This window comes from Oncorhynchus gorbuscha, linkage group LG10 (assembly GCF_021184085.1).
Source record: "Oncorhynchus gorbuscha isolate QuinsamMale2020 ecotype Even-year linkage group LG10, OgorEven_v1.0, whole genome shotgun sequence".
NCBI lineage: Eukaryota > Metazoa > Chordata > Actinopteri > Salmoniformes > Salmonidae > Oncorhynchus > Oncorhynchus gorbuscha.
The window spans coordinates 89,544,668-89,571,351 of record NC_060182.1 but is presented as its reverse complement, the minus strand read 5'-3'; the positions used below and the strand labels follow the sequence as shown (position 1 = coordinate 89,571,351).

General features: G+C 40.4%; 3 protein-coding genes and 1 non-coding gene across 4 annotated transcripts in view; 2 read left to right on the top strand and 2 right to left on the bottom strand.

The window, feature by feature from the left end:
* LOC124046717 (guanine nucleotide-binding protein G(I)/G(S)/G(O) subunit gamma-2) overlaps positions 1-9,317 on the top strand; it is a 33,664-nt gene extending 24,347 nt beyond the window's left edge. The window contains exons 2-3 of the mRNA XM_046367427.1: positions 658-779; positions 8,211-9,317. Of these exons, the coding sequence (XP_046223383.1) occupies positions 693-779; positions 8,211-8,339 (216 nt within the window). The 5' untranslated portion in view covers positions 658-692 and the 3' untranslated portion in view covers positions 8,340-9,317. The remainder of the gene's footprint in view (positions 1-657; positions 780-8,210) is intronic.
* Positions 9,318-11,078: 1,761 nt separating this feature from the next.
* On the bottom strand, positions 11,079-11,161 carry trnal-cag. The gene has a single exon. It is a non-coding gene; the product is annotated as a tRNA-Leu (tRNA).
* An 8,367-nt stretch (positions 11,162-19,528) lies between these two features.
* On the top strand, positions 19,529-21,484 carry dusp23b (dual specificity phosphatase 23b). The gene is made up of 4 exons (XM_046364651.1): positions 19,529-19,621; positions 19,655-19,678; positions 20,311-20,592; positions 20,828-21,484. Exons 3-4 carry the CDS (start codon positions 20,323-20,325, stop codon positions 21,011-21,013), a joined length of 456 nt encoding a protein of 151 aa, XP_046220607.1. The 5' UTR covers positions 19,529-19,621; positions 19,655-19,678; positions 20,311-20,322; the 3' UTR covers positions 21,014-21,484.
* Positions 21,485-22,997: 1,513 nt separating this feature from the next.
* The window catches only part of oct2 (organic cation transporter 2), a 30,122-nt gene continuing 26,435 nt past the window's right edge, over positions 22,998-26,684 (bottom strand). Inside the window, 5 exon segments of the mRNA XM_046367726.1 lie at positions 22,998-23,014; positions 23,318-23,515; positions 23,733-23,807; positions 24,112-24,183; positions 24,497-24,524. Coding sequence (XP_046223682.1) covers positions 22,998-23,014; positions 23,318-23,515; positions 23,733-23,807; positions 24,112-24,183; positions 24,497-24,524 — 390 coding nt within the window.

Sequence of the window (26,684 nt, the reverse complement as noted above, 5' to 3'; positions counted from 1 at the left end):
CCAGCTCTAGGAAGAATCTTGGTAGTTCAAACTTCTTCCATTTAAGAATGATGGAGGCCACTGTGTTCTTGGGGACCTTCAAAGCTGCAGAATTGTTTTGGTACCCTTCGCCAGATCTGAGGTTCTACACAATCCTGCCTCGGAGCTCTATGGACAATTCCTTCGACCTCATGGCTTGGTTTTTGCTCTGACATGCACTGTCAACTGTGAGACTTTTTATAGACAGGTGCGTGCCTTTCCAAATCATTTCCAATCAATTGAATTTACCACAGCTGGACTCCAATCAAGTTGTAGAAACATCTCAAGGATGATCAATGGAAACAGAATGCACCTGAGCTCAATTTCGAGTCTGATAGCATTTTTAGCAGGTTTTTTTTAACACATTTGCAACAATTTATAAAAACCTGTTTTCACTTTGTCATTTTGGGGTATTGTGTATATATTGATGATAATTTTATTTTATAAAATCTATTTTAGAATAAAGTTGAAACGTTAAAAAGAATGTGGAAAAAGGGAAGGAGTCTGAATACTTTCCGAATGCACTGTACATACAGAATGATAAGAAATGCTCTGAGACCAGGCTGCCACCCCAGACAGACAGACACACAGACTAAATTTAAGCTTCAACCCTAAACCAAACTCTTCTCTTCCCTTCAGACAGCCTATACCAGGCCTAGCTGAGAATCTCTATCATGGCGTCCAACAACACAGCAAGCATCGCCCAGGCCAGGAAACTGGTAGAGCAGCTGAAGATGGAGGCCAACATTGACAGGATAAAGGTGAGGGGGAATTAGGTCTATATCACTGGCCAAGAAGATAAAAAACCTAACAGATACACTATCGGTCAAAGGTTTTAGAACAGCTACTCATTCAAGGGTTTTTCATTATTTGTACTATTTTATACATTGTAGAATAATAGTGAAGACGTCAAAACTATGAAATAACACATATGGAATCATGGTGTCACCAAAAAAGTGTTAAACAAATCAAAATATATTTTATATTTCAGATTCTTCAAAGTAGCTACCCTTTGCCTTGATAACAGCTTTGCACACTCTTGGCATTCTCTCAACCAGCTTCACCTGGAATGCTTTTCCAACAGTCTTGAAGGAGTTCCCACATATGCTGATCACTTGTTGGCTGCTTTTCCTTCACTCTGCGGTCCAACTCATCCCAAACCATCTCAATTTGTTTGAGGTTGGGTGATTGTGGAGGCCAGGTCAACTGATTTAGCACTCCATCACTATCCTTCTTGATAAAATAGCCCTTACACAGGCTGAAGGTGTGTTGTGTCATTGTCCTGTTGAAAAACAAATGATAGTCCCATTAAGCCCAAACCAGCTGGGATGGCGTATCGCTGCAGAATGGTGTGGTAGCCATGCTGGTTAAGTGTGCCTTGAATTCTAAATAAATCACAGACAGTGTCACCAGCAAAGCACCCCCACAGCATAACACCTCCTCCTCCATGCCTTACGGTGGGAAATACACATGCGGAGATCATTCGTTCACCCACACCGCATCTCACAAAGACATGCCGGTTGTAACCAAAAATGTTCCATTTGGACTCCAGACCAAAGGACATATTTCCACCAGTCTGATGTCCATTGCTGGTTTTTCTTTCCCTAAGCAAGTCTCTTTTTCTTATTGGTGTCCTTTAGTAGGGGTTTCTTTGCAGCAATTCAACCATGAAGGCCTAATTCTATTGTCAGTCCAAGGTGGCGTAGCAGTCAGACGTGTTTTTGTCTTGTCTTGTCCCATATAAATAGTCGGTCTCATCGTTTCTTTTTCGGATATATTTTAATCTCACTTTCCACCTACGATTTAAATATACTTTCCTGCAACCCGTCTCACCCAATGTGGTATGGATCTGCTATTTTTAAACGTTATAACTGGAACCTCCATCAGAAGCTAGCCAGCTAAATAGCTACTAGCCAGTATTCACTGTTAACCACGGCTAGCCCCGGCCCGCTAGCTTTCTGAACACCATGCCTCCCGCTCGCCTAGCATAGTAGCGACTACCAAACGGCTCCCGGACTCACCTATTGCTGCTCATTGGACCCTATAATCACTCGGCTACACATGCCTCTCTCTAATGTCAATATGCCTTGTCTTCTGCTGTTTCGGTTAGTTATTATTGTTTTATTTCACTGTAGAGCCCCTAGTCCAGCTCAACATGCCTTAGATAGCTCTTTTGTCACACACCCCACACATGGGGAGAACTCACCTTGTGACGGCCCCAATTTTTTCTGAACCGTCTCAGTGCAGCTCCTTCCAATAGGGCGCTTTCCCTTTAATTCCCAATTAAATAGCCAGCATCAGCTGCACAAAAGTGGGGTTGTGATGGAGACGTGAATGAGGATGTGTTCAACCCTCAGTTCCGAAGCTTCTCTATTCCGTTTGTTTTGTTGCCGTTAAACGTGAGTTTACCCAGGATCGGATCCACTCTTTGCGTCCGTGGACTACACCTCTCCGTCCGTGGACTACACCTCTCCGTCCGTGGACTACACCTCTCCGTCCGTGGACTACACCTCTCCGTCCGTGGACTACATCTCTCCGTCCGTGGACTACACCTCTCCGTCCGTGGACTACACCTCTCCGTCCCTGGACTACACCTCTCCGTCCGTGGACTACACCTCTCCGTCCCTGGACTACACCTCTCCGTCCCTGGACTACACCTCTCCGTCCGTGGACTACACCTCTCCGTTCTTCGTGGCCTTTCTCCGCTGGAGATCTATTGGCGGATTGGATTGTCTGACTGACCGACTGACTACCACCTTTTTGTATACATGATTTCATTTGTTTTGATGTGAGGTATACTGTGATGATTTAGGTAGTTAGTTGTAGTTGAGGACTTAATAAGAGTTGATACGCTTTAAGTTCTGTGGTAAAATAATTGTTATATTGATGGTATGTTTAAATACTGGGTTTACGCTACACTGAATGAATGGACAAACATTGCGTGACAAAAGTCACTTGAGTTCACTGAACTCCTTTACCGGGCTGGACTCTTTTTAGGCCCGAGGTACAGGACATTTCTGGAGGAACCAGAACTCATTGTGTTATATTATTATATGTGTGTGTAATCATTGATGTTGTTAATACAACCCACGCAAAATAATATATAGTTGTTTTTAAGTTCTTTCCAATGTTTTAAGGGTTTATGAAAAGTTTATTTCCATCCTGACTTTTACATAAGTCCTTTGTATTGGTGTAGACTTGACGGACCAGATGGGACTCATTCCCACCCAAACTAAAAGGAGAAACCAATGTGTTCTCTGGTAGGCACAACCTACCTGGCACCCCTATAAATAATAACCTCAAGTCAAAACCGTTACAACCTGGCTTAGCTAGTGCCTCCAGAGATGCAAGCTCTCTCATTGTCACTCAATGCCTAGGTTTACCCCCACTGTACTCACATCCTGCCATATCCTTGTCTGTACATTATGCCCTGAATCTATTCTACCACACCCAGAAATCTGCCAATTTTATTCTCTGTTAACAACGCACTAGACGACCAGTTCTTATAGCCTTTAGCTGTACCCTTATCATACTCCTCCTCTGTTCCTCTGTGATGCTGGGTCCCTGTAGCCCTCAGCATCACACCTATTCCCCAGGCGCTCTCATTTGTTGACTTCTGTAACCGTAAAAGCCTTGGTTTCATGCATGTCAATATCAGAAGCCTCCTCCCTAAATTTGGTTTATTCACTGCTTTAGCACACTCCGCCAACCCTGGTGTCCTAGCCATGTCTGAATCCTGAATTCTGACATTTCTGTCCCCAACTACAACATTTTCCGTCAAGATAGAACTGCCAAAGGGTGCGGAGTTGCAATCTACTGCAGAGATAGCCTGCAGAGTTCTGTCATACTATCCAGGTCTATACCCAAACAGTTCGAGGTTCTGCTTTGAAAAATCAATCTCTCCAGAAATAAGTCTCTCACTGTTGCCACTTGTTATAGACCCCCCTCAGCCCCCAGCTGTGCCCTGGACACCATGTGTCAATTGATTGCCCCCCAGTCTATCTTCAGAGTTCGTACTGTTAGGTGACCTAAACTGGGATGTGTTCAGCACCCTGGCCGTCCTACAATCTAAACTAGATGCCCTCAATCTCACACAAATGATCAAGGAACCTACCAGGTACAACCCTAAATCCGTAAACATTGGCACCCTCATAGATATCATCCTGACCAACTTGCCCTCTAAATACACCTCTGCTGTCTTCAACCAGGATCTCAGCAATCACTGCCTCTTTGCCTGCGTCCGTAAGGGGCCTGCTGTCAAAATGACCACCCCTCATCACTGTCAAATGCTCCTTAAAACACTTCAGCAGGCCTTTCTAATCGACCTGGCCCGGGTATCCTGGAAGGATATTGATATCATCCCGTCAGTAGAGGATGCCTGGTTATTCTTTAAAAGTGCTTTCCTCACCATCTTAAATAAGCATGCACCATTCAAAAAATGTAGAACAAAGAACAGATATAGCCCTTGGTTCACTCCAGACTTGACTGCCCTTGACCAGCACAAAAACATCCTGTGGCGTACTGTATTAGCATTGAATAGTCCCCACGATATGCAACTTTTCAGGGAAGTCAGGAACCAATATACAGTCAGTTAGGAAAGCTAAGGCTAGCTTTTCAAACAGAAATTTGCATCCTGCAGCACTAATTCCAAAAAGGGACATCGTAAAGTCCATGGAGAATGAGGGCACCTCCTCCCAGCTACCCACTAACTCTAATGAACGTATCTTCTACAGGCTAGGAAACACTGTCACAACCGATAAACATAAGAGCAGCGTCAACTCACCATCAGTACGACCAAGAATATGACTTTCGTGAAGCGGATCCTGTGTTCTGCCTTTCACCCAGGACAGCGGAATGGATCCCAGCCGGCGACCCAAAAAAACGACTTCGTAAAAGGGGGAAACGAAGCGGTCTTCTGGTCAGACTCCGGAGACGGGCACATCGTGCACCACTCCCTAGCATTCTTCTCGCCAATGTCCAGTCTCTTGACAACAAGGTTGATGAAATCTGAGCAAGGGTAGCATTCCAGAGGGACATCAGAGACTGTAACGTTCTTTACTTCACGGAAACATGGCTCACTGGAAAGACGCTATCGGAGTCGGTGCAGCCAGCTGGTTTCTCCACGCATCGCGCCGACAGAAACAAACATCTTTCTGGTAAGAAGAGGGGCGGGGGCGTATGCTTCATGGTTAACGTGACGTGGTATGGCCACAACAACATACAGGAACTCAAGTCCTTCTGTTCACCTGATTTAGAATTCCTCACAATCAAATGTCGATCGCATTATCTACCAAGGGAATTCTCTTCGATTATAATCACAGCCGTATATATTCCCCCCCAAGCAGACACATCGATGGCTCTGAACGAACTTTATGTGACTCTTTGCAAACTGGAATCCATATATCCGGAGGCTGCATTTATTGTAGCTGGGGATTTTAACAAGGCTAATCTGAAAACAAGACTCCCTAAATTGTATCAGCATATCGATTGCGTAACCAGGGCTGGAAAAACCTTGGATCATTGCTATTCTAACTTCCGCGACGCATATAAGGCCCTGCCCCGCTCTCCTTTCGGAAAAGCTGACCACGACTCCATTTTGTTGATCCCCGCCTACAGACAGAAACTTAAACAAGAAGCTCCCGCGCTGAGGTCTGTTCAACGCTGGTCCGACCAATCTGATTCCACACTCCAAGACTGCTTCCATCACGTGGACTGGGATATGTTTTGTATTGCGTCAGACAACAACATTGACGAATACGCTGATTCGGTGAGCGAGTTCATTAGAACGTGCGTTGAAGATGTCATTCCCATAGCAACGATTAAAACATTCCCAAACCAGAAACCGTGGATTGATGGCAGCATTCGCGTGAAACTGAAAGCGCGAACCACTGCTTTTAATCAGGGCAAGGTGACCGGAAACATGACCGAATACAAACAGTGTAACTATTCCCTCCCAAGGCAATCAAACAAGCTAAGCGTCAGTATAGAGACAAAGTAGAATCTCAATTCAACGGCTCAGACACAAGAGGTATGTGGCAGGGTCTACAGTCAATCACGGATTACAAAAAGAAAACCAGCCCCGTCACGAACCAGGATGTCTTGCTCCCAGGCAGACTAAATAACTTTTTTGCCCGCTTTGAGGACAATGCAGTGCCACTGACACGGCCCGCAACTAAAACATGCGGACTCTCCTTCACTGCAGCCGACATGAGTAAAACATTTAAACGTGTTAACCCTCGCAAGGCTGCAGGCCCAGACGGCATCCCCAGCCGCGCCCTCAGAACATGCGCAGACCAGCTGGCCGGTGTGTTTACGGACATATTCAATCAATCCCTATACCAGTCTGCTGTTCCCACATGCTTCAAGAGGGCCACCATTGTTCCTGTTCCCAAGACAGCTAAGGTAACTGAGCTAAACGACTAGTTTCTCACTTCCGTCATCATGAAGTGCTTTGAGAGACTAGTCAAGGACCATATCACCTCCACCCTACCTGACACCCTAGACCCACTCCAATTTGCTTACCGCCCAAATAGGCCCACAGACGATGCAATCTCAACCACACTGCACACTGCCCTAACCCCTCTGGACAAGAGGAATACCTATGTGAGAATGCTGTTCATCGACTACAGCTCGGCATTCAACACCATAGTACCCTCCAAGCTCGTCATCAAGCTCGAGACCCTGGGTCTCGACCTCGCCCTGTGCAACTGGATACTGGACTTCCTGACGGGCCACCCCCAGGTGGTGAGGGTAGGCAACAACTTCTCCACCCCGCTGATCCAACACAACTGATTGACTCAAACGAATTAAGAAGGAAAGAAATTCCACAAATGAACTAAGAAGGAAAGAAACTCCACAAATGAACTTTTAAGGTACACCTGTTAATTGAAATGCATTCCAGGTGACTACCCCATGAAGCTGGTTGAGAGAACGCCAAGAGTGTGAAAAGCTGTCATCAAGGCAAAGGGTGGCTATTTGAAGAATCTCAAATGGAAAATCTATTTTGATTAATTTAACACTTTTTTGGTTACTACATGATTTCATATGTGTTATTTCATAGTGTTGATGTCTTCACTATTATTCTACAATGTAGAAAATATTAAAAATAAAGAAAAACCCTTGAATGAGTCGGTACTCTAAAACTTTTAACTGGTAGTGTATATGACAAATCTGTAGCATCACTGCCCAAAAGGATAATACAGGAATACACTCAGTGGACCAAACATTAGGAACACCTGCTCTTTCCATGACATAGACTGACCAGGTGATTCCAAGTGAAAGCTATGATCTCTTATTGATGCCACCTGTTAAATATACTTAAATGAAGGGGAGGAGACAAGTTAAAGAAGGATTTTTAAGCCATGAGACATGGATTGTGTATGTGCGCAATTCAGAGGGTGGATGGGCAAGACAATGGTTTTAAGTGCCTTTGAACAGGGTATGGTAGTAGGTGCCCGGTGTACTGGTTTGAGTACGTCAAGAACTGCAACGCTGCTGTGTTTTTACACTCAACCGTTTCCTGTGTGTATCAAAAATAGTCCACCACCCAAAGGACATTTTACTTAACTAGGCAAGTCAGTTAAGAACTAATTCTTATTTACAATGACAGTCTACCAGGGAACAGTTTGTTAACTGCCTTGTTGAGGGGTAGAATGGCCGATTTTTTACCTCGGGATTTGATCCAGCATCTTTCGGTTACTGGCATACATGAAATATGATAAATCGGTAGCATCACTGCCTAAAAGTATATATCCGAAATATGATAAATCGATAGCATCACTGCCTAAAAGCATATAACCGAAATATGAGAAATCGGTAGCATCACTGCCTAAAAGGATATAACCGAAATTTGAGAATATAGGAAAGTAAGGGATATACAGAATGACAAATTGGTTGCCCGTTCCATTACAGCACAGAATACAGTGGTAATAACATGCTGATAGTATGGTAACAAGTTATAGTTACTATGATATTACCACTTTATTCCACACTGTAATGTAAAAGTACCAACAAATCTATTGTGTCGAAGTTAAAGTCAAAAGGTGTGTGTGTGTGTGTGTGTGTGTGTGTGTGTGTGTGTGTGTGTGTGTGTGTGTGTGTGTGTGTGTGTGTGTGTGTGTGTGTGTGTGTGTGTGTGTGTGTGTGTGTGTGTGTGTGTGTGTGTGTGTGTGTGTGTCTGTCTTTCAATACAGGTGTCCAAAGCAGCAGCAGACTTAATGTCGTACTGCGAAGCCCATGCCAAAGAGGACCCACTCCTGTCACCGGTGCCCGCATCCGAAAACCCTTTCAGAGAGAAGAAGTTCTTCTGTGCCATCCTGTAAACGGGGTGTGGTTTATTTGGTCTGACAGGAAGTCTGCTCATATTGGGACATTGAACGAGGACGTTCAATATGTAGACATCTTCTAACAGAAGGGCATGGAGGAGTAGTACTGTCTCTTTCTCTACAATGGAAGCTGAAGCAGGCATTTAAAAACCACAGAGTAAGACGTAACCATTTACAGCGGTCTGATATGACCTGATCTGAGGGCAGTTTTTGAGGGCTGTGCAGCATGTTTGATGGATCCATCCGTGTAGTCAGAGGACAACCGAAGATAGTATGGTTATCCACCCAGAAACATGATGGACAACCAATCAACCAAGTCTTCAGGTTGCGTTTAAAATTAAATTAAAATAATGAAGGAAAAAAAAATAAACAAAAAAAATGTTGTGGTTCTTTTGGAACATGAAATCCAAGTGTTACGTTAAATGGTGGGTTGGGTTGGGTAGATGAGCTGCTTATCACCAGATACTAACGCCTGTTTATCGGAATGTTTTTATTTTTGCTGTTGTTTATTTTATGCAGATTTTGATTCTGAGATGAAATGGTTTGGCTATATCACTTAGACAACTTTCTATACTGTATGTGATTACTGAAACAGCTATTTGAACTTTTTTTCTTCTTTACATCGTTAGAATTGGTGAAAGCTGTTTTAATGGAAAGTTTGGACGTTCAATTAAGTGATATTCTTTACAGACATGTTTCTTTAAACTTCTTCTGAGAGAAGTATACAACATATATATCTGGCAATGTGGTACAGTATGTGTTTCCTTCAGATACAAGCTCTCTTTTTACTATTTGTATAAAAATACTAGCAAGTAAACTGTGTTGTGCTGTGCGTTTTGAATGTTTGTGTTTATCATTAATAATTGCATGAAATTAACTATTTTTTAATTTTATTTTTAATGTGGGGATTGTAGGAACGAGGCAGCCTCCATCTGGCAGTGCCAAATGTATTAAAAAGATAACAATGACTCAAAATGGACTCCATAAGGACATCTTTGTCATAGGAAAAACGAAAGGGACAAGACTGAGCTGCAAGCCGATGATGCTTCATTTCCCAAATAGTTTAAAAATAGGTTATGGTTAGGGTTAAAGGTTAGATTTAGGGTTAAAGGGATAATTCAGCCAAATTACAAAATGGCACATTGGTTTCCTAACCCTCCAAACAGTCTATGGACCATGTATGACAGCAATCCATGATTTGTTTTAGTTGCCATGGCACTGTTTCCACATGCTAACGTTTTAGCATTTTGGCATAAATCCCATTAAAGTCATGGGGCCGATATTAGCATTTCTTTCACACATCATGTCCAAATCATCTAAAAGTATCTAAAAAAATGATTGTGAAGCTCAACAAAGTCACTTACAGATGTTTTGAACATGAAAATGCTAATATTGGTTCCATGGCTTGAATTTGTGCCACAAATGCTAAAACGTTAGCATGTGGAAACAGAGCCAGGGAGATTAAACCAAAGCATGGATCTATCCCTAGCTTTAACTGTTTCGTTAAGTTTAGGGCATAGGTTGTCCGTTTTAGATTTTGGCTAGTCGGATGCTGGTCAGAAAAGTCCCTTTAATTTGGTCTCCCCTCTCATGCTATAGCAATACCTGGTTCTGACTGGCAAGGTATATTTCCATAGCACTTTGCACATAAAGCTACTAACTAGTTGGAGTATAAGACATCAATGAACATTCACATTCCCTTGGGCCAGACTATGTGGGTTATTCATAAAACTATATAAACATGTATACAGCAGCCAATCAAACTGCAAGGAGAAATCCAGTAGACATTGCAGACTGTGCAGAAACTGACATGGGTTTTAGTCCCTTCATCAGAAAACAAGAGGTAGGCCTACACATTTCATGAGGAACATGGCATCCTACCATATTCATAATCATTCATATTTATAATCTTGGCAAGTAAACATACTGTATGTCCAAATAAATGAATGAAGTAGCACCTAAGAAGTGATTATTTTTGGGGTGCACTGCAGCATTGCAGAAAACTGTTGTGTGTAAAAAAAAAATGTATATAATAACTGTAACTATACTAATAATAACTCAAACTCTAAAGCACCATTTATCACCCGGTGCTAACATGGGTCCTTTGTCCTGACCTTGCCTACATTCTGAAAAGTGTCTACACATGGTATTAAAATGTGTCTGTTATTTGTCCACTGTGTCTGCATTGTGACAAGATTTCCTGGTCCCTCTATTCAAGGGCCTTCATGGGCCGCCTGCTGCCCATCCCTAAACTAGACTATAAGTAGGTAACATAACATGTCTTGGAGGTGCTCAGAAATATGTAAACGTATATTTCATATAGCTCTGAGGCCAGGCTGTAATATAATATAATTGTATCATATTTGGATAATCCGTGAGCATATAATTACAAAAAATAAAAATAATCTGGAGCTTTTCTTTAAGGGAATAGGGTGAATTTGCCTCTAGTCACTGATCTTGGGTCCATTTAGCATGTTCCCCACTAATGGTTAAGGATAGGAAGCTGATCCTAAATCTGTTTTTAGGAGAAACTTCAAACTTGCAGTTTGATGAGCTTCTATATGTTGCAGTTTAGTGCCCTCGTGTGGATAACAGCTCCAACATAATTTTCAACATTTTATTTATACTGATTTAGTATTGCGTTCGTTGCTAGGATAAAATAACTTACTTGTAGCTGGGGATCTTATACTAACATCAACGCACTTGTCTGATTCAGTTCGGGGGAAAAAAAATACTTGTCAGAAGTGGGATTCGAACCCACGCCTCCAGGGGAGACTGCGACCTGAACGCAGCGCCTTAGACCGCTCGGCCATCCTGACATAAGATTAATTGCAAATGTATATCATTTTAACCTAGAAAGAAATGGCGTTAACCTCGTTCAAATCAGAACTAATATATATGGTTATTGGTTTTATTACAGTGGCAGGATTTGTTCAGAATATATATATTTATTGTACTTGCTAACTGGTTGAAGTTACTCACGTGTTGCATTCAACGATTTAGAAACCCGAAAATATCCGAGTTTCCTAGTTCCGACGAGCACTTGAACGCGGCACAAGGAGCGACACAAATCTTTGACGTCGTGGTGCAAGAGAAGGCAGAAGAAGGAAGCACCAGTAGGGTTTGTGTACTTTGGTGTTTAACATTATTATAACGTTACCCTGTTTAACAAGACATCACCTACGCTCAACTTTAGCCGTTTAGGTAGTTACAGCTAAAACGTTAATTTGACGTTTTTTTTATACATTTCTCGAGAAATGTACTTATTGTAAGTGTATATTTCTTGAATTAATTCAATTAACAGTGGTTAGTATACGTTACTAACTAGCTGGCAACCTACCTAATAAACTTCACTTGAAAGATATCGAGCAAATGTTCTGTTGTTACATTTGGTCTTTTGGCAATATAGTTATCTAGTTTATCCTGTTTTTTATTCACCGAGGGACGCCAACTTTTTGGCATGGCCGTTTACTGTGGGGATTTCTTTAGCTAGCTAGTCCCATTATTAGCAGAGATAACTAGCTATATATGCTCTTTATAAGCTAACTAGCTAAGTAGTAACGTTAGCTACTAACTAACTTTAGCTGCTTTTGAGTGGGTTGAAGTCCAAGTCACACATGAAAGACGAAACCTTTAGCTTGCCAGTTATACCAACCGTTTGTTACTCTTTGTCCAAGTATCATGCTCTCTCCCAGTGGAGTGCAGGTCTACTAATTTAGGTTTAGGCTCAGTAATCTGGCCAAAATCCTATACATCAACGAGGCCAGAGGGGGGCATCTGAATTCACATTGGGACTGGCAGTGAATAGAACACTATGGTTTAGTTACAGTAATAGAACACTATGGTTACAGTAATAGAACACTATGGTTACAGTCATAGAGCACTATGGTTACAGTAATAGAACACTATGGTTACAGTCATAGAACACTATAGTTACAGTAATAGAACACTATGGTTACAGTAATAGAACACTATGGTTACAGTCATAGAGCACTATGGTTACAGTAATAGAACACTATGGTTACAGTCATAGAACACTATAGTTACAGTAATAGAACACTATGGTTACAGTAATAGAACACTATGGTTACAGTCATAGAGCACTATGGTTACAGTAATAGAACACTATGGTTACAGTCATAGAGCACTATAGTTACAGTAATAGAACACTATAGTTACAGTAATAGAACACTATGGTTACAGTCATAGAGCACTATAGTTACAGTAATAGAACACTATAGTTACAGTAATAGAACACTATGGTTACAGTCATAGAGCACTATAGTTACAGTAATAGAACACTATAGTTACAGTAATAGAACACTATGGTTACAGTCATAGAGCACTATAGTTACAGTAATAGAACACTATGGTTACAGTAATAGAACACTATGGTTACAGTAATAGAACACTATAGTTACAGTAATAGAACACTATGGTTACAGTCATAGAGCACTATAGTTACAGTAATAGAACACTATGGTTACAGTAATAGAACACTATGGTTACAGTAATAGAACACTATAGTTACAGTAATAGAACACTATGGTTACAGTCATAGAGCACTATGGTTACAGTAATAGAACACTATGGTTTAGTTACAGTCATAGAACACTATAGTTACAGTAATAGAACACTATGGTTACAGTCATAGAGCACTATGGTTACAGTAATAGAACACTATAGTTACAGTAATAGAACACTATGGTTACAGTCATAGAGCACTATAGTTACAGTAATAGAACACTATGGTTACAGTCATAGAGCACTATGGTTACAGTAATAGAACACTATAGTTACAGTCATAGAGCACTATGGTTACAGTAATAGAACACTATGGTTTAGTTACAGTCATAGAACACTATAGTTACAGTAATAGAACACTATGGTTACAGTCATAGAGCACTATAGTTACAGTAATAGAACACTATAGTTACAGTAATAGAACACTATGGTTACAGTCATAGAGCACTATAGTTACAGTAATAGAACACTATAGTTACAGTAATAGAACACTATGGTTACAGTCATAGAGCACTATAGTTACAGTAATAGAACACTATGGTTACAGTAATAGAACACTATGGTTACAGTAATAGAACACTATAGTTACAGTAATAGAACACTATGGTTACAGTCATAGAACACTATGGTTACAGTAATAGAACACTATGGTTACAGTCATAGAGCACTATAGTTACAGTAATAGAACACTATGGTTACAGTCATAGAGCACTATAGTTACAGTAATAGAACACTATGGTTACAGTAATAGAACACTATGGTTACAGTAATAGAACACTATGGTTACAGTCATAGAGCACTATAGTTACAGTAATAGAACACTATGGTTACAGTAATAGAACACTATGGTTACAGTAATAGAACACTATGGTTACAGTCATAGAGCACTATAGTTACAGTAATAGAACACTATGGTTACAGTAATAGAACACTATGGTTACAGTAATAGAACACTATAGTTACAGTAATAGAACACTATGGTTACAGTCATAGAGCACTATAGTTACAGTAATAGAACACTATGGTTACAGTAATAGAACACTATGGTTACAGTAATAGAACACTATAGTTACAGTAATAGAACACTATGGTTACAGTCATAGAGCACTATGGTTACAGTAATAGAACACTATGGTTTAGTTACAGTCATAGAACACTATAGTTACAGTAATAGAACACTATGGTTACAGTCATAGAGCACTATGGTTACAGTAATAGAACACTATAGTTACAGTAATAGAACACTATGGTTACAGTCATAGAGCACTATAGTTACAGTAATAGAACACTATGGTTACAGTCATAGAGCACTATGGTTACAGTAATAGAACACTATAGTTACAGTAATAGAGCACTATGGTTACAGTAATAGAACACTATAGTTACAGTAATAGAACACTATGGTTACAGTCATAGAGCACTATGGTTACAGTAATAGAACACTATGGTTTAGTTACAGTCATAGAACACTATAGTTACAGTAATAGAACACTATGGTTACAGTCATAAATGGCATATATATTATATTAGTCATAGAGCACTATGGTTACAGTAATAGAACACTATAGTTACAGTAATAGAACACTATGGTTACAGTAATGGAACACTATAGTTACAGTAATGGAACACTATAGTTACAGGAATAGAACACTATAGTTACAGTAATATAACACTATGGTTACATTAATAGAACACTATAGTTACAGTAATAGAACACTATGGTTACAGTAATAGAACACTATAGTTACAGTAATAGAACACTATGGTTACATTAATAAAACACTGGTTGAGTTACAGTAATAGAACACTATGGTTGAGTTAGTCATAGAACACTATGGTTACAGTAATAGAACACTGGTTAGAGTAATATAATCCTATAGTTACAGTAATAGAACACTATGGTTAGAGTAATAGAACACTATAGTTACAGTAATAGAACACTATAGTTACAGTAATAGAACACTATGGTTGAGGTACAGTAATAGAACACTATGGTTACAGTAATAGAACACTATGGTTACAGTAATAGAACACTGGTTGAGTTACAGTAATATAACACTATGGTTACAGTAATAGAACACTGGTTAGAGTAATATAATCCTATAGTTACAGTAATAGAACACTATGGTTAGAGTAATAGAACACTATAGTTACAGTAATAGAACACTATAGTTACAGTAATAGAACACTGGTTGAGGTACAGTAATAGAACACTATGGTTACAGTAATAGAACACTATGGTTACAGTAATAGAACACTGGTTGAGTTACAGTAATATAACACTATGGTTGATTTACAGTGATAGAACAATATAGTTACAGTAATAGAACACTGGTTGAGTTACAGTAATAGGCCATGAAGAAATGTCTGAAAATGGAATTCTAAATACAGGTGTATTTAATTTAACAAACAGACCTATATCTATCCTACCATGCCTTTCCAAGGTCTTCGAAAGCCAAGTCAACAAACAGATTACCGACCATTTTGAATCTCACCATACCTTCTCTGCTATGCAATCTGGCTTGAGAGCTGGTCATGGGTGCACCTCAGTCACACTCAAGGTCCTAAACGATATCTTAACCGCCATCGATAAGAAACATTACTGTGCAGCCGTATTCATTGATCTGGCCAAGGCTTTCGACTCTGTCAATCACCACATCCTCATCGGCAGACTCGACAGCCTTGGTTTCTCAAATGATTGCCTCGTCTGGTTCACCAACTACTTCTCTGATAGAGTTCAGTGTGTCAAATCGGAGGGTCTGCTGTCCGGACCTCTGGCAGTCTCTATGGGGGTGCCACAGGGTTCAATTCTTGGACCGACTCTCTTCTCTGTATACATCAATGAGGTCGCTCTTGCTGCTGGTGAGTCTCTGATCCACCTCTACGCAGACGACACCATTCTGTATACTTCTGGCCCTTCTTTGGACACTGTTAACAACCCTCCAGGCAAGCTTCAATGCCATACAACTCTCCTTCCGTGGCCTCCAATTGCTCTTAAATACAAGTAAAACTAAATGCATGCTCTTCAACCGATCGCTACCTGCACCTACCCGCCTGTCCAACATCACTACTCTGGCCGGCTCTGACTTAGAAGACGTGGACAACTACAAATACTTAGGTGTCTGGTTAGACTGTAAACTCTCCTTCCAGACCCATATCAAACAGCTCCAATCCAAAGTTAAATCTAGAATTGGCTTATTTCGCAACAAAGCATCCTTCACTCATGCTGCCAAACATACCCTTGTAAAACTGACCATCCTACCAATACTCGACTTTGGCGATGTCATTTACAAAATAGCCTCCAATACCCTACTCAAAAAATTGGATGCAGTCTATCACAGTGCAATCCGTTTTGTCACCAAAGCCCCATATACTACCCACCATTGCGACCTGTACGCTCTCGTTGGCTGGCCCTCGCTTCATACTCGTCGCCAAACCCACTGGCACCTCCATGTCATCTACAAGACCCTGCTAGGTAAAGTCCCCCCTTATCTCAGCTCGCTGGTCACCATAGCATCTCCCACCTGTAGCACACGCTCCAGCAGGTATATCTCTAGTCACCCCCAAAACCAATTCTTTCTTTGGCCGCCTCTCCTTCCAGTTCTCTGCTGCCAATGACTGGAACGAACTACAAAAATCTCTGAAACTGGAAACACTTATCTCCCTCACTAGCTTTAAGCACCAACTGTCAGAGCAGCTCACAGATTACTGCACCTGTACATAGCCCACCTATAATTTAGCCCAAACAACTACCTCTTTCCCAACTGTATTTAATTTATTTATTTATTTTGCTCCTTTGCACCCCATTATTTTTATTTCTACTTTGCACATTCTTCCATTGCAAAACTACCATTCCAGTGTTTTACTTGCTATATTGTATTTACTTTGCCACCATGGCCTTTTTTGCCTTTACCTCCCTTCTCACCTAATTTGCACACATTGTATATAGACTTGTTTATACTGTATTATTGACTGTATGTTTGTTTTACTCCATGTGTAACTCTGTGTCGTTGTATCTGTCGAACTGCTTTGCTTTATCTTGGCCAGGTCGCAATTGTAAATGAGAACTTGTTCTCAACTTGCCTACCTGGTTAAATAAAGGTGAAATAAAATAAAATTGCTTTGTAAACTGAATGGGTTCACATACAAAGCATAAAGCTTTATACTGACATTAACAAAGCATAATTCTAGTCATATGGATCATAAGGTTAACTTATAAGACAAAGCGTGAACAAAGAAATGCCTAGGAAATTAGAATATATAATAAATCACCTGTTAGCATGAGTGGCAGTGTGCAGCGTTTTCCTTTCTGTTTTCCATGAGTTTGCCTACAACTCCAGCACCTGTGGAAAGTACCTAGATGTGCGTATGTTCTTCATCTTTTGTACCAATGTAAATAAGACAGATTTCCTGAGAAGACAATCAACTCAATTGCATAGAACTGCAACAAACACTCAAACTGGACAGTTTTATCTCAATCTTTTCATTAAAAGACACAATCATGGACACTTACTGACAGTTGTGGCTGCTCTGCATGAAATATTGTTGTCTCTACCTTCTTGCCCTTTGTGCTGTTGTCTGTGCCCGATAATGTTTGTACCATGTTTTGTGCTGCTGCCATGTTGTGATGCTACCATGTTGTTGTCATGTTGTGTTGCTACCATGCTGTGTTGTCATGTGTTGCTGCCATGCTATGTTGTTGTCTTAGGTGTCTCTTTATGTAGTGTTGTGTTGACTCTCTTGTCTTGATGTGTGTTTTGTCCTATATTCTTTATTTAATTTATTTTTTATTTTGAATCCCTTCAAGAGGGCCACTACGCTCCAGATTGTCTTCTGTCCTCAGAGGTCCTTGTTGAGGATCTACCCTATCATACCACTCATATTGTTCATTAATAAAATAAAACAATGGGCCTTTATATACTCTGTGTCGCTCACTCTATGGGTGAATTACGAATCAATTACTGTATGCAGATGTGCAAAAAAAATGTGATGAAGATTTTGTTTTGCTATTGCTTGTTATTGTTTTTGTTTTGCTATCTGTTTTAAATGTAAGATGATTTAGCAGATTTAAACTTTAATTGGTGACTATGGAAACAGATAGAAATGTAATGAACCATATTTTCAATAATCAACTTTATCCTCTGCAATACTTTTTACTGTAGGTAATACGCTGTAGTCAGGTGGTCGTTACCAGGTTATGATGAGGTCTTAACTATAACCTGTAGGCAACATAATATAGCACATAATATATTGGTCAGAATTATGACCAGCAGGTCAGATAGAGCTCACAATTATGACCAACTCGTCGTATGGCGGTCACAAAAAGACGTTAAAAAATTACTTTTTTTCAACCAGTTTGCGACCAGAATAAGACATCATAAAAAGACGTCATTTTGACGTCTTCACACAAAGGTTTTGTTCAATCAAATCAAATGTCATTTGTCACATGCGCCGAATATCTTACAGTGAATGCTTACTTTCAAGCCCTTAACCGACAATTAAGTTTTAAGAAAAATACTCCCAAAAAAATAAAATAAATAAAAGTATCAAATAATTAAAGAGCAGCAGTAAAATAACAATAGCGAGGCTATATACAGGGGGTACCAGTACAGAGTCAATGTGCGGGGCCACCGGTTAGTCGAGGTCATTGAGGTAATATGTATATGTCGGTAGAGTTATTAAAGTGACTATGCTTAGTTAGAAATGGGACACTGGGACCTGTATGATGCCGCTAAGGTGGCAGTTGGAGGCCAGCTCCAGACCCTTACTGCAATCTCTCTGCCGCAACGGTCCAATTAAAAACCAATGGCTTCCGCCGCGACTTTGGCAACGCATGTCATCACAGAATAAGGAGCTATAAAACAAGTTCTGACTACAAGGAGTACATCTATGACCAGAAGTGACTTTTCAAAGCAGGTTAGAAGAATTTACGCAGCAGGTTAGAAAAATTACCGCGAGGGGTTAGGAGACTTATTTTAAGTTTAGGAAAGGGGTTAGAGTTCGCTAAAATGCCCCCCTAACTACAAAAGGTCCCAACCAATGATGTATATAAACCCTAGATTGTTGATGCTATGTCTTGGCCAATGGGAGGCTTTAAAGCCACTGATGACGCCATATTGACACTCCTCAGAAGAAGCAGTCCTCTCGGAATTTATGGAATTATACAGTATTTCAATTAAATGTTTCAAGCACAAAATTACATGCATTTAAGTATTTTTGGTGTTGACAGTAACATTAGTACTGTAACGACCCGGGTGGTTTACACCAATGTAATGAAACAGTCTCGAACCCTCGACCTATTCTAGCCCGAGGTCCGGCGCGCTATCGACTGTGCCGCAAAAGCATGCTCCCGCGGCAGAGTCGATTTCCGCGTTTATAAACCCAGGGTCATTACAGTACCTTTTTTTTATCATTCTTTTAAGATTGTATTTGTATGTTTCGTTCAGATAATAATAATGCATTAAGGTGTGTGTAATATAATAAACGTGTCAAAAACAAATGTAGACATTATAAATGCATTTCTGTACAGTAACTACCCCAAAAAAACATTTTTACCACGGTGAGGAGTGCCAAGATGGAGGTGCCTTGGCCTCAAAACAGTGCCCCCATAACATTGTCTAGTGTATGTATAAATTATTGTTCACTGCCCTTTACACATCTCTGTCGTCATCGTTCTAAAGACGGTGTTCTATGTTGTTTAACGGGACATCACCCACCACACCCTGACTTTAGTCGTTTAGCTAGCTACGAAACCTTTTCACGCCAGATCTGACGTTTTTATACACGGCTTTCTTCAGAAAACAATACTGAATGTAAGTAAATGCATGAATGAATTGACAGGTGCCAGTAGCATGCTAGCTAGCAACCTATTTTATAAACTTTACGTAAAGATGGCTAGTAAGCAAACTTGATATTACATTTGGATTTTTGTCAATATAGAAAATGTTAGTTTATTATCTGTTTTTTTGGTACACAGAGTTGACGCCCACCGTTTGTCATGGACGCTTATGGATTTATTTAGCTAACTCAACTAGTAGCTACTACATTTACATTTAAGTCATTTAGCAGACGCTCTTATCCAGAGCGACTTACAAATTGGTGCGTTCACCTTATGACATCCTACTACTAACTAGCTGCTTTTGAGTGGGTTGAAAGTGTCAAAGTCACAGATGAAAGGGGAAATCTTTTAGTTAACTAGTTATACCAACCGCATGTTTATAATAAACCTTGTTCGAGTATCATGCGGTCTCCCAGTGGAGTACAATTCAACTCGGCCAGATTGCAGTCATCTTTCCTAAATACTATACAAGTGAGGCCAAACTGTTTCACCGTTGTAACGTCAACACAGCAATGGGTTTATGGGCATCTGAATGCACATTGTGACTGGCTGTGAATATGAGATTATTGAATGGTAAAACAATCTCTACATTTCACAAAATTTCAGATTGACTTTGCCATGGCCTGTAGTCCACCCCCTAATTTCTCCTGGGTCGAACCTAAAAAGTTGGCAGGACTGGCTCTCCCTCGAATGACTGCCCACTACCAATACCTTCTGGACAATGGCATTCAACACCTGGTCTGCTTGTGTGAGAAAAAACCTCCCAACTGTGATACGGTCCCAGGAGTGAAACTACACCACATCAAGATAATAGACTTCACCCCACCAACTCCAGAACAAATTCAGAGGTTTCTGTCTATTGTGGAGGAATCGAATGCTAAAGGCGAGGTAAGGGTTCAGTTTAAGAAGTGTTCAGTTACCCATTATTCAGCTACTACATCAGAGGACCTCCTTACTTCTGTTTTGACACACGAAACCAAACAAACATTGCCCACTGAGTTCACAGTGGTCACAGTCAAAATGTACACAGTTTAATTATTGTCAACCATTGATGTACATTAACACACATCCTTCTGTATCTTTATCTATGTAAGTCAACCACATGTATTTCTCTCTGCTGTAGGGTGTAGCTGTTCACTGTATGCATGGCCACGGGAGGACAGGCACCATGTTGGCCTGCTATCTGGTGAAGACCAGGCAGATCTCAGGCATCGACGCCATCAGTGAGATCAGAAGATTACGTCACGGCTCTATTGAGACACACGACCAGGAGAAAGCAGTGGTGCAGTTTTACCAGCGCATTAAATAACTGTTTTTGTTTAAATATTTTACGTTTAAATCATTTTAAAGGGGAAATCAACTTGTATACCTGTACTGTACACATCTATAACTTGACTAATTGAAGTGGACAAATTTAAAAAGGGGGGACACATTTTATATATTGTAGCTGCATTTCTTCTTTAAAGCTGCTACTGTGTCTGTTTTTAACTCTGGGAAGGTGTCCTGAATTGTATGGGAAGTATACGGTACATCTATAATGTGTACCATGACCGCTGTGCCTCTGCATTGCTCACTCTTTGGGGTTTTAGGCTGGGTATCTATAATGCACTTTGTGACAACTACTGATGTAAAATGGGCTTTATAAAACACGTTTGATTGCTGTTGTAAATTTGCTAAAAATAACCATTTAATTTATTTCAAAAATCCATTAATAATGTACCTAAGTTTTGATTTGAGTTAAATTAAACAACAGACTCATGCAATAAGCATTTTTGACTCACCACCTGGATTCGGTATTCTGTAGCAACATTTGAAATTGGTTGTTTTACATTGGATAAAAAGTAGAGACTCAGAGCTACAACATGGCATATCATACACTGCATTTTTGAGGAACAATGGATAAGTAATTCTGCTTTGAAAGTTGATATACTTGTAAAACTCACTTTTGAGAAAATGGCCTTTGAATGTTTTGGTACCTACTGGAGAGCTCTACTTTGTCTATATTGTCGATACACATTCAGCCTTGTTCACACACTCTTAAGCCAGCCCCACCCATCTCTTTTTAAGGATTCACATGTGCAGTCATGCACTGAACAGTGAGTGGTGTAGTAAAGATTAAGACTTAAAGTGGTAGTAGCCTACAATAAGGAAAGAGTCCAGGTAAACAAAGTGTCCAGATGTAAAGATGACTTAATAGAAAATGACTGAAGTTAAAGTCACACAGTAAAATACTACTTGAGTAAAAGTCTAAAAGTATTTGCTTTTTAATTTAAAAAAATACTTATGTCTCAAAAGTACATTAACATCTTTGGGCCGTTAAGTGTCAAAAGTAGAAGTCAGATTGATTAAACCAGATGGCCCTATTTTAATGTTTTATTGACGGATAGCCAGGGACACACTCCAACACTCGGATATAATTTACAAACAAAGCATTTGTGTTTAGTGAGTCTGTGTGGTATGTCACAAAGTCATGTTACGACCACACACATCAATATTCATTTTATATATCAATATGTTGCTATGTGGATGGGTCTCTACAGAAGGTGTAAACTGTACAGCCAAAGGGTCACATGTGTAGTATCAGAAATAGTGCAAATATAAACTCATACAGTATGTACACGAACAATAACAGTAGTGATAGACGAGGTAGTTGTATGCATACAATCGGGTAAAGTGGTGAGGCAATGCAGATAGTGCTGATGAGTGGTGAGGCAATGCAGATAGTGCTGATGAGTGGTGAGGCAATGCAGATAGTGTTGATAAGTGGTGAGGCAATGCAGATAGTGCTGATGAGTGGTGAGGCAATGCAGATAGTGCTGATGAGTGGTCTGTCCAAACCACACATGAATAAGACAATCTATATTCGGAGAGCCTGTTCCTGTCCTGTCCTTGACTTTGGTGCAGGGCATGTAAATGCCCATAGCCTCTTCATTGCAAAACTCCCTGATCTTCTCAAAAAGATACGTTTGTCTAGCTGTGTCCAGTCCAGGTGGTGCTTGTACAGGTAGACCATCTATGCGAGGAAGGATTTCAGCGTTGTGCAGCAGCTGAAACCTGGTCCCGACTGAGTCAGAATGCTCCTTGGTGACAATACCACCAGGCTCCAGAGCACGAAGGTGTAAAACAGGAAATAACAAAAACCTCTTTGACAACATCAATTCACCTCCCAAGTTTAGATAAGAAGAATAACCTCATACAATGCAATGAAAATTCTAATCACCTGAAGTTCTGGTACTGCAAACAAGACACACTTGCGAGAAGTTAAAAAGTAGATGAGAGCTGGCTGCATAGGGTCAGAAGGATAGTGTACCTGCAAACAACAAAAGAACATTAAGATAAATTACAATTAATTGTCTCACCCCTGTCAATCTGTCTTTACACAGTTTAGTGAAATGTATTTGTCTGCCTCACAAATATATATATATATATTAATATTTTTATTTTATTTTTTATTGTACTGTATATCTATTTATCCATCTATGTCCTTAATCAGTATAAAGGAGGAAATGTTTCTTGTTGAGTAAAATCAAAGCTGTAATGTATCCTGATGTCTTTGCTTGCTGGTTCAGTAGGGCCCCCTGAGACAACTGCAGGTCTTGACAGGTGGTCTTACTGTCAGCAACCATCTTCTGGTAGACAGACCGCTCACTCTGAACAAGCAGGAGATGCTGCTCTTGCTTCTTCAGCTTGGCTGATTTAACAGCTTCTGGCAGATTGGCAGATCTGAAGACCTGATAGTTGTTGTTCTGGCACTGGCAGCACAGGTATGTCCTGGGCTTAGATGTGGGGCAGCAATTTTCTCCACAGATTTCTAAAAGAAGACAGCCCAAAATACAGAAATGATGTGAGATCAATAAAAGTAGTGCCAATCATGTTGGAGGTCAATTAGATAATCAAAATATCTTTATGCTTTTAAAGTGTTGAGCCTTGATTGATAAGCCTTGATCGAATGTTGAGCCCGTCTTCTCCGGATCCTCCTTACAAGGCTTTGACTTTGGTGGAGTCATTTGATCTGAGGGATAAGAGACGTTGGTGCTCCTTGAATGTGCGATTCTCAGGGGCTGCATCACCTCTGATGTCCTCCTGGACTCTGCAACCCACACCTGTTATTGAGAAGATCAATTGTAGGTTATCTATACAGATATACAGGCCATGAATATTATATTTACCTCACATGCGACCCATGATAAGATTGCAATTATCCCATTAAATTAATTGTTAGTCAATTTTCAATAACAACACTATTGTTAGACTCACTAATCATGTTGGGGCTGGAGCATTACAGCTGTCTGTTCTTCAGCAGGGCCTGTTCTCTCTGTGTTCTGTTCCCTCCATGGTGAAGGTAATTACCCCTTATTACCCCCCCAGGGCTCTGTTCCAAACCCTCATACAGGATCAGGGTCTTACCGTTGGGCTTAGCAGGGCCACTACCATCCAATGCTGAGGGAATCATAAACCAGTTGGTTAGATCCAGATCATCTAGGAGCCCGTAGAGATCCATGAAAATGTCACCAGTTACAAGGTGTGCTATTCCTCTACCATTTTTCGTGGTGGAAAACGACTACTGAATGATGGGAGTCCATGAAATGCAATTAGCTGAATCGAAAATACAAATTGTCTTTGGTCTTAGATCATTCAACCTTTGTTGAGGGACATTACAGGGAAAAATGCAAATGCAATAGAAATATTGCCTTTTATTATTTTTCTGCTTGTACCTATAGTTGCTACTGAAGTTATTCTACTTGTATCTAGTTGTTTACCGAAAGTGGTTCATCAAGCAGGTAAGCCAAACCATGGTATGCTGCCCTCGGCTTGGCAACCTGTTGAGTCACAACAGGCGCAACGGTTTGTGTCAAGAACTGTAATGATGCTGGGATTTTTTTTCACACTCAACAGTTTCCCTTGTTATCAAGATTCGTCCACCACCAAAAGGACATCCAGCCAACTTGACATAACTGTGGGAAGCTTTGGAGTCAACATGGGCCAGCATCCATGTGGAACACTTTCAACACCTTGTAGAGTCCATGCAAATTGAGGCTGTTTTGAGAGCAAAAGGGGGTGCAACTCAATATTAGGAAGGTGTTCCTGATGGTTTGTACACTCAGTGTAGTTTTCTAACCATTTCTGCTGGTCCTCCCTTGATAGACAATGTAAATCCCAAGGTTGTTTTATCCTGCTCCCTGTAGATGGGGAAAAATATGGATTATTGTCAGTGATTGTTGCATGAATGGATGAACTAAAGAATTTGTACCTTTGCTGCCATGATGCTGACCCACATTCCTCTGTTCAAGGGTTTGTTCAGTGGTATAGTCAAATCAAATTTATTTATAAAGCCCTTCTTATATAGATGACCAGCAGGGTCAAATAATAATAATCACAGTGGTTGTCGAGGGTGCAACAGGAGTAAATGTCAGTTAGCTTTTCATAGCCGATCATTCAGAGTATCTCTACCGCTCCTGCTGTCTCTAGAGAGTTGAAAACAGCATGTCTGGGACAGGTAGCACGTCCGGTGAACAGGTCAGGGTTCCATAGCCACTGGCAGAACAGTGTAAACTGGAGCAGCAGCACGGCCAGGTGGACTGGGGACAGCAAGGAGTCATCAGGCCAGGTAGTCCTGAGGCATGGTCCTAGGGCTCAGGTCCTCCGAGAGAGAGAAAGAGAGAGAGAGAGAGAGAGAGCATACTTAAATTCACACAGGACACCGGATAAGACAGGATAAATACTTCAGATAGTCAAGTTCTCAGTGTCTAATAATTGAAAGAAACAGAAAAGATCACAATGAGATATAAAGCTAAAAACGGATACAGAACTATATCATTTGCTTTTGAAAACACTCAGAAAAAGGGTTCTAAAAGACTTCTTTCCCCATATGAGGGACCCGTTTTGGTTCGAGGTAGAGAAATGGTTTGCTCTGTTGAAGAAGATAATCCAGATTGGGGGTGAGAGATTGTAATTCAGGGAGAGAGAACATTTTAGATAACTATACACAGGCACAACACACAATACATGCTGTACAGTGCGTTGTTCTGTGACAACGCATCACCGGGGGCAAACTACCTGCCCTCCAGGACAGCTACACCACCCGATGTTACAGGAAGGCCATAAAGATCATCAAGGACATCAACCACCCGAACCACTGCCTGTTCACCCCGCTATCATCCAGAAGGCGAGGTCAGTACAGGTGCATCAAAGCTGGGACCGAGAGACTGAAAAACAGCTTCTATCTCAAGGCCATCAGACTGTTAAACAGCCACCACTAACATTGAGTGGCTGCTGCCAACTCCAGCCACTTTAATAATGGGAATTGATGGGAAATGATGTAAATATATCACTAGCCACTTTAAACAATGCTACCTTATATAATGTTACTTACCTTACATTATTCATCTCATATACATACGTATATACTGTACTCTACATCATCGACTGCATCCTTATGTAATACATGTATCACTAGCCACTTTAACTATGCCACTTTGTTTACTTTGTCTACATACTCATCTCATATGTATATACTGTACTCGATACCATCTACTGTATGCTGCTCTGTACCATCACTCATTCATATATCCTTATGTACATATTCTTTATCCCCTTACACTGTGTATAAGACAGTAGTTTTGGAATTGTTACTTAGATTACTTGTTGGTTATCACTGCATTGTCGGAACTAGAAGCACAAGCATTTCGCTACATTCGCATTAACATCTGCTAACCATGTGTATGTGACAAATAAAATTTGATTTGGTTTGACTTGTATATCATGCATTTTACTTAGGATGTTTACTTTTTCCATCCTGAATAAAGCCGACAAACAATGCAGATGTTTTACACCAGTTTTTAAAGTAATTCACTGTTTTATAGCCTACCGAGTTCAGAAAACCTTAATGACAAGTGAATGCAAACATAATCATATTCTCTTTTACAGTGGTGGAAAAAGTACCCAATTGTCATACTTGAGTAAAAGTAAAGATACCTTAA

Excerpts from the sequence above, each read along its gene's own strand:
- dusp23b (XM_046364651.1), top strand. The coding sequence starts at position 20,323 with ATGGCCTGTAGTCCACCCCCTAATTTCTCCTGGGTCGAACCTAAAAAG. Across the intron at positions 20,593-20,827 it reads AATCGAATGCTAAAGGCGAG|GGTGTAGCTGTTCACTGTAT; the intron begins GTAAGGGTTCAG and ends TCTCTGCTGTAG.